An 8860-nucleotide genomic window follows, 5' to 3' on the forward strand; every position below is an offset into this window, starting at 1 on the left:
AAAACACAGTGGTGTGGCCCACCAAGGCTGGCGACATTTTCCTCTCTCTCATATTTATTAGCATTAATTAACCATTAGTTAATCACCAAATTACAAGCTGGTTGACGTTACTCGAGAGTTTTCTTTATTTTACAAAATTGCACTTGGAAAGGGTAATAGGCCAGGCCAACCCAGATTCGTGCTGAGCTCACAGGCTATCTTACACAATCCAATCATGGCCCGATTGAAAAACTGGCTTGAATTTTAAACCCAAGCCCAGCCCTCGCACCTCAAATCCTAGGAAAGTCCAGCTTGTGACGGGTCAATCCCAAAAGCCCAAGAGGGAAGCCCGGCCCATTGACAGCCCTCTTGGGCCGGGCCATTTAAAAACACAAATGTTCGAAGAACACTTGCATGACACTGCTAGCAGGCCACACCATGGAAGGATCCTATCTTACAACGGTAGAATGTGAACAGCCTTTCCTGGATTGTTTCTGTTTTATGCCCCACTACAAGAGATATGAATACTTCAATGTGATTTTGTCTTCAAGGTAATCAAAGTGAGGCCCACCACATGGAGCATCGACATCAAACATCATAGCCCAGAAAAATTCTCCGATTCTTATTGATGATAGAAAGCAGTTATCCTTCTTTGCATCAATCAATCTGCACCAGTGGCGATTACGTTCATGCATCTCTTTCTCTGTGCACTTTTTGAGTTCCCAATTCCAATATCTCTTGAAAGCATAGAGAAGGCCATGATTTAAATCAACATGATTTACATGCTACAAGACGAACCTCAAGAACAATCTTCCCAACATGACAAAAAAGAAGAGAGGAAGAGCAAGAAAACAACAGCAATAATAATAAAACCCAAAACAAAACAAAAGAAGATGACAACAGGAAAGGATGGTCGGTTGCCCCATATATCTGAATTATCAAGCACTCTAGCGTTGTATGCATGAGCTAGATCTCAACCATTCATCTGAGATAGCCCTTACAATGCATGGGCTTTACCCCAAAAGCCATGCCAATTAGACCATCCTAGCCACCAATTGAAGGACTTATGAGAATTACAAATGGACAGCAAGAGAAAAGTCCCACCAATGGTCCACATTCAATAGCCAACAGTCCCCCAACCAGCAGCTAGGATCATCCATTGGCCAGACCTCGAATAGGCCACGTTCTCACCAATAAGAAAAATGTCTACTTCTAGCTATAGAATTGACCCTGCAAGTGCTTCATGATGCCTTCTTGGGTTCCACTTCGGGGTCACGAAGAGTTCCGAACATCCAATCCATCCAAATAGTGTAATGGCCGTAGTTGTGGCGGTAGGTGGTGTGGTGGATCGTGTGATAGCCAGCACCCATGACGGGCCACACCTTACCATGGATGCAGTCGTGGATATTGGTTGTCCAAATGCCCTCCAAGAACAGAAGTATTATGTGGGTCATGAAATGGGTGGGGACGAGGAAGAGTGCTATCACGTGGGGTAATGCTTGTAGTATCCCGTCCAGTGGATGGAATGCCAACCCTGAAAATTTTTCCAGTGTATCAATACAGAGTTTTAGTTAAATGAAAATGAATAACTTAACTGGTATATTTCAAAACACAAACAAAAAAGCCCCATTTATTAAGCCAATAAAGGACACTAATTGGAACATGTGAGTATGCTAAAGGTACTGTTTGGATGTACAACTAATTAAGATAAGCACAATATGTGGTACTTGTGATAAAGAGGGAACTAGACAAGTGATGAGAAAGGAAACAGAAATTACTCACAAACAGGGGCTTCAAAAAGCTATGAGATGGAGACCAATGATGGAAAAGCACTAAAGATTGGCAGCCTCACATTTCTGGCAGAGTGTGATGATGATACACAGCCACTTAGAAATTATCTAGAAATCACATGCATGCATAAAAGTAATTCAAATTAAACTTTATAAATTATGGGTCTCAGTTTAGATGTATCATGTACCAAAACAATGTTTATATGATTATCTGGCTATCGGATTGGTGGATATTTATTGCACGGCTAAAAATGAAAAAAAATCCAATGGTCCTATTTCAATAAACAAGTGTATAGAAATCAGAGGATATGATTTCTCGTTACTCAACGAATCTGATTTTGGGACTATGACCTAATGATGGTGAGTTTCACAATTTAGTCAGTTTAATTTGAACTGACTAAATTGTGTACGTTTTTTGAGTGCCTGCGTATCAAGCATCATACTCTACCAGAGTATGAATAGCTCTGAAAAACAAAGCAGAAGAACAGAAAACCCATATCACTTCTAGAGTTTTCCTTGTTTTCTGGGGAATTTTATGACAGGGATTTTCTCCTCATTGCTGGGTTCGATGAAATCGAACCAGTTTCGATATCATGCATAATTGCTGGATTTTTTACCGCTGGTCGCTGGACAGTTTTTTGGTCCTGTCGATATCATCGATGGACTTTAGATGATATTGAAGGTTGTCATCGAGAGACCTTCGATGACATCGACAATTGTTAGATTTTTCACCCCTGGTAGCTGGATAGTTTTTGGTCTTGTTTCGATGGACCGTCGATGATATCGAAGGACCGTCGATGATATCGAAGGCTGTCATCGAAAGACCGTCGATATCATCGAAGAGTTCCGCAGATGCGATTGCGGAAATGCAAATTTTGCAGATTTTGTTTCCTATTTTGATTCTACCTCTTTCTATTCTTATATAAAGGGGTGTATGCGGGATTGGGGTGTATTCCAGGGTATTCTAGGGTTTCTTAAAGCTTTGCAAGGGTTTGCTAAAGGGCTTAGGGTTATCAAAGGTGTGTGTGAGAGAGAGAGAGAGAGGAAGCTTGTGGAAGAGAGGCTATGCTCGTGGAGGTGATCTATCATATAATCGGTGAGATCTCTCCGTCTTCTTTGTTTCTCTTATTGTTTATCCACTCCTGCGTGAGTGAAGAAGGTTTGATCCAAGCGATGTGTGCTTGTGATCGGTTGTAACGTTCTGCTTTATAGTGGATTGTTGATCTGGACGAGGTCCCGTGGTTTTTACCTCTTTGAGGGTTTTCCATGTAAAAATCCCTGGTGTGGTGTGGTTTATGTTTTGATTTAGTTCATTGCATTATTATTCCATAATTCTGGTTTGTTTCAGGAGGCTAGATCTTAAGGTTTTGTGCAAGGCCCGCAACATTTTACGCTCCTCCATGATCCCCTTTTCCTCTTTAATTTTTCTTGGGTTTGTTGAAAGTAAAGTGGACATGCACCAATAACCTGTGCCTCAACAGCCCTGCATGCTACTATGATTTGTGTGTGTGTGTGTGTGTGTGTGGGTTGGAGTTCCGGGGGGTAGTTTGGTTCCCACCCTCCACATTTTACTTTTTTCTATCACACGGTGACACAGTTTGAGTTATCACAGGTTGAGTTGACAAGTCTTCCTGAGTTAGCATCAAGTCAGACCTAGAATCGAGTTTTGAAGAGACTCGACTCGAAATCTTGCCGAGTTGAGATGACTCAGCCAAGTTTCAAGTCTAGTCGACGAGTTTTTGAACTATGGTTTGTACAAGTGGGACCCATGATTCATTCAGAATGTTGACATGATGGATTTCACAATTGATGACCCATGCACCAAAAATTCCCAGACTGGATGATCCTGGCTATAGAATATTTGATCTTTTATTGATTGAATGTGAATGCCTGCTGCAAGCCTGAATGGTAGTGCACAAAGTCGGCGCTGGCATTGTATTATACCTCTTTACTTGTAAATGCATCCTTATTCTGACATAGAAGTTAGTCACTTTGACCTGTTCTGAAATCGGACATTGACAGTTCAATCTGGATGAGAGTAGAACTTACCGGCAAATGGAGAAAGTGTATTCTGCTTGTTGTAGATGTGATGAGTAGCATGAAGATGCTTGTATAAGGGCTTTATGTCATGCAATTCTCGGTGCATCCAGTAAATCCCAAACTCAACAATCACAAGGTAAACAATCAGATAAACAAGGTAGGCCGGCCATCCAATTTCACTTATGCTTGAGAAGCACCTTGTCCAGCCGTTCTCAACCATGTACTCTGAAACAGTTGGAAGAACAGTGTACCATGGCATGGCTTTCATCGTGACCATTATTTGTAGAAGTATGGATTCATTTGAAGGTACAGAATCTGTACAAAAGGAAACAACCATGAGTTTGATGCAAGTTCAATCTCATGCAAATATAAGAGGTATTTATATGATGCTTGATTGAAAGAAATGCCAATTCCTTTTTGTTCGACTTGCAATGCTTTTAGATTGACCTGGTGGGGTGATGGGCAACATAAAGAATATCATGATTCTAGCCATCCGATAGAAATGGACAATTACAACCTGTCATCCACTTTTACCAAGGACCCAGCTGGAATGTTAGGATCACCCTCTGGGGGACAGTTTGGAATATCTCCTGCCCACCATGGACTGCAACATAAGACCAATTTAGATCACCAAAGGTGGGCCCTCTGTGCAAAACATAAACAAGGGCATCCACCAACAAATAAGGACAGCCATTATAATTTGGAGAAATTTTTATGGAAGTGCTTGACAAGCGAATGTAAGAAAGAAGTCATGATTTTCTTGAGGGAATTAGAGCATGAGATCAAAAGAGAGAAGAACCCTTTGAACTATAAACTTTTGGACTAACAAACTTCAGACCTCGAAATCTCAAATATAAAAGAGAAACAAATATCGAAAAGCCTGAGAAGGGAAGGCAAGGCAAGTTAGGATTCGAAGCGTAATAAGAAAAAGATCACAAGCTTCTTCATTCTTTTTTTTTTAAAGCTATTTCTCTAACACTCTAGACCATTACATGTGACCGAGCAAGCAATGTTTATATGGGACAGTGGGTTAACATGTTTTGGGCCAAAAAAGCTCAAATGCACAAAAGCACTTCGAGAATGCTGCATTTTGTGTCTACATTGATAAAGGTTGATCATGACGATAGACCTGCGACTGGTTTCATTTATGATCTGATTGATTCCCTGTAAGAACTTAACTAAATCTTGTTCCACATGCAGAAAGATAGTCATCAAATCTGTAACCACGGTAAACGACGAGTCCTTGAATTAATGGGACATAAAGAAGCAATATATTGTGACATGAACAAAATGCAAACAGAAACAGGGGAGATAGTAACTAGTTTGATACTTATGGTCATATTTTGATATTTGCATATTGTTTTGAGTTATTATTTATTATAATGACCGACCATGAATCCTAGTTGCAGCTGATTGGTTAACCTAATTTGCAAACACAGTTGTCTACCTGACATATAGCAGGTTCCATCTACAAGAGTAACAGGAGTATATTGAAAGACACCGTTCTAGCCCTATTCATTGGCCTGTTTGTTAGAATAGGATAGTATACCTAACTACTTCGTCTGTGCATTAGTTTTATCTCATTTGATAATCATGTGAAGGATAGATGCATACGAAGAAGAGACGGTTGAAAGTAACAAATCCCTTGTTTAAATCATGCGTGACAAGGGCATAAAATGAGACAAGTATGAGAGAGGCAAAGAGACTTGGTGGACCCAATAATCTCCACTAAGATCTATTGAGAAAGAAAAAACGCTTTCCAACAAGTAGAATGCCAAGAAAGAAGATCCCACCCTGTCAAACTCTTTTGGCTTGACAGTTACAATTTGACAGTGTATATCACCCCAATTGCCAATCAAATGCCTTCATTCGTTACTTGTACCAGTGATAACAGGAGAAAGAAGAACTCCCTCCTTAAGCTCTCTTGGCTATTTGACATATGAAGTTAACACTGCAAAGAAGATCTCTAATGCTCTTGAAAGCATGTCTAAATTTACACACTTCCAAATTCTAACCTCCAAGTTCTACTTTGAACATTCAGTATAAAGTTCTAATTCAAATATATTCATGTATACGTAAAGAAAGTTAAGATAATGGGGTGGTGTCCGAGCCATAGGAACTCCAAAGGCATATAGGACTTCATTAGTTTTTCTTTTTCTCATTTGATCGTTTAGGCTCGTAATCACACAAACTCATGAAAGAATTAAGATGCTGACACAGCTTATCGGCTGCTGCTCAAGTTTAATTGGTTAACATGGTGTAATTGTGCTACTCAAGTCGTTAGAGGTATTAGAGGATTCTTGAAATGTGGGCTTGGGCAGTATACTCTGGGATTCAGCTTTGACAAGTGGGGCACATGGTTTGGCAATCAAGACCATCGATCCATTGCATCCCACTTTGAATGGACCATGCCCCAAAAGTCTCATTGATGGGACAATCCCAAACATTTTTGTTCATCACTAACAAGTGACAAAGAGAAATACGGCAGTGATTTATATTCAACTGAAAGAAGTTCCAGTATCAGTTGCTGTGATATTTTAATTTGGAGATTTTTTGTGGCATGGTCCATCGTGGTGGGATACAACAGACCAATGGTCTGAATTGCCAAGGCTAAAAATTTGAGTATATTATCAAAGCCCCTGGTTGAAGATCCTACAATTCCTCGTCTTCTTATCATCTTATGACTTTTCTTAACACGGTGGATGGTTATGGCTTTCATCTTCTGTTTTCAGTTTTCCTTCCAATCAACAAAGAGATTTTCTTTTTTAATTCATTGGCATCAACAAAAGAAATTTATTAGAGGTTGAGTTTCCTATTTGTGACAAACAGAGAACCTGCTATGCACCAAGTTTGTAAATGTGAGACCCATGGTTAGTTTAACCAAGGCATTAATCTGATGGCCCCCACTATGGGTGGACCAAGCCCAAAAAAAAAATCTCCCAAATTGGATCACCCCAACTCTGGAAGATTAACCTTTTCTCCATTAAATGTGGATAACTGTCACATTTTCATGTCAAAAGGAAAAAATAGACTTGATGTATTGAAAAGATATCTTGGGCATGGTTCATCAATGATAGGGGCCGTCAAGTTAACGGCTTGGATAAACCAACCATGGGCATTGCATGTGCAAATTTGGCAATCAAGAGGAAAGTTCCCTATTCATCACAAATAGAGAACTTGGCCCCAGTTCACGCACACTAAAAAGAAGAGATTGACATTTATAACTAGGGGTGTAAATTAGCCAAGATGGACAGGCCAACGCCGGTCCCAGCCTAGCGCATGGGCAAGACATTCTGGTCCACGTCAGGCCCAACAAGCAATCCTGATCCGGCCCATTAGTTGAGTTCGCCTTCGAATGGCAATGAGTCGGGCCAGAACAGGCTATCATGTCAAGCCTTTATGCACATCAAGATGACAGTCCCTTCGACTTAGTTCTCTGGCCTCAAAACTCATGCCCAAGTTCAGCCCTTGAAATTTCACCATCAGACCAAATCCAGCTGAGTGCGCCAACTGGGCCTACTTTCACCCCTGTTGAGAACAGAGGAGGGACAAACAAACAATTCCCTCTGAGCTAAGGCGTCAATCTCGGAAGTACCTTCACTAAGATTGTTAGAGAACAGCGATCCTAGAAAAAAAAAAAAAAAAATTCCCTAATTTCACCCAATTCTCCGATCTCCACTAATTAGACTCAGGATTATTGGGTCAATCTGATTTGGGGGTCATGCCCAGTCAACAGTGGGGTCCACTTGGGAATGTTTGATCTGAGTTACTTACATGTACTCCACAATTTTGAGTGCATGCATGTGAACCATCACACTCTACCAGAGTATTAATACAACTCCACACACAGGACTTGCATTATTCTTGCCTGACGGTATGCGTTCTATCCCAGAGCCTTGAGACCAAAAAGTGGGGTCTATGATTTCGCTCTCCAAAGATAGACCACACCCCAAAAAATCTGGGTGCAAGAACCTAATCATCCAATTTGGGTAGTTTTCTCCATCGAATATGGATATTGATGAATGATTTTTACAACCACATCAGAAAAAAAAATAAAAATTCAGATCAATCAATCAAAAAAAAAAACCTTAACATCTGATTAACAAAGATATGTTTGTCAAATCCAGACGATCAACTGCTTTTCATCTCAATCACCCATTCAACTGCAACTGATCGTGTATTTATGATCGTCCACTCCGAATCGGGATTTGGACGGTTCCGATAGAGGTACCCGCTCACCAGTGGACCATCACAGCCCCATCAACCACACACATCCAGAAATAGAAAAACCAATCCACACCGTCAAAACAACAATCCCCTCTACAATGTACCACAAACCGAAAAAACACACCAATCGGAAGATCCCAGCCAAGAAAAAGAAGTGGTCCCCACAGAGAAAAGGATCAGGAGCGTACATACCTTTTGGAAGGTAGATGTGTCTTTTCCAGTAGTAAATGTAGAAGCACCAAAGGCCACCAGTGACGAAGTAGAGAATCATTCCACCAATGTAATTGCGAAGCCAGGTTTGGAAGACATGTGGAAGAGGCTTCCACAGATTCTCTGGAAACAGATTCCCGAGAACGATTCCGTTGTAGAAGTTCGTCTCCTCGGCAAATAGACGGAGGTAGTCGCCATCCATTTTGCGTGGGTCAGATTCCGGCGCTCTTTGGCCGGAAATATAGCCGGAGAAAGGGAGAAAGAAGAGTCGGGTTTGAGGCAGAAACAAGAGGGAAAGAAATACGACTATAGACGCCGGCTCGCCAAATATCTTGCGCCTTCGGGGTAGGGGCGCGGTACACGTGGCATGTTACCGGTCCCACAAGTGATAGAACCGGTGGAACCGGTAAAGAGGACATCTCTCTGTTTGGTATGGCATCGCCCACCTGAAGTTTTGGATTTGCATGATTTTACATGTTACTGTAATCCTTCCAAACTTAACGATGGAGTGGATCGGTCAAGGGCATCTCTATGAGGAACGCAGATTGCCATCTACCCCGCCGGCTGCGGCTGGAAACGGACAGTAGTTTTTTAGGGCCTACCATATATCTGTT

At 41.2% G+C, this 8860-nt stretch overlaps 1 protein-coding gene across 3 annotated transcripts; it reads right to left on the reverse strand.

Moving 5' to 3' along the window:
* Window positions 1–713: 713 nt before the first annotated feature.
* Window positions 714–8683, reverse strand: LOC131237618 (delta(7)-sterol-C5(6)-desaturase-like). 3 transcript variants are annotated; one of them, XM_058235486.1, is made up of 4 exons: window positions 8229–8366; window positions 4327–4413; window positions 3819–4124; window positions 714–1513 (listed from the first exon to the last, which is right to left on the reverse strand). In XM_058235486.1, exons 2-4 carry the CDS (start codon window positions 4331–4333, stop codon window positions 1221–1223), a joined length of 606 nt encoding a protein of 201 aa, XP_058091469.1. In that variant the 5' UTR covers window positions 4334–4413; window positions 8229–8366; the 3' UTR covers window positions 714–1220. The 3 variants fall into 3 exon arrangements, with proteins under 3 accessions (XP_058091469.1, XP_058091466.1, XP_058091468.1); XM_058235483.1 differs by lacking the exon at window positions 4327–4413 and having other exon boundaries at window positions 8229–8683; XM_058235485.1 differs by lacking the exons at window positions 4327–4413; window positions 8229–8366 and adding an exon at window positions 4257–4317.
* Between the last annotated feature and the right edge of the window lie 177 nt (window positions 8684–8860).

The sequence above is a fragment of the Magnolia sinica genome, chromosome 2 (assembly GCF_029962835.1).
Source record: "Magnolia sinica isolate HGM2019 chromosome 2, MsV1, whole genome shotgun sequence".
NCBI classification, from domain to species: Eukaryota; Viridiplantae; Streptophyta; class Magnoliopsida; order Magnoliales; family Magnoliaceae; genus Magnolia; species Magnolia sinica.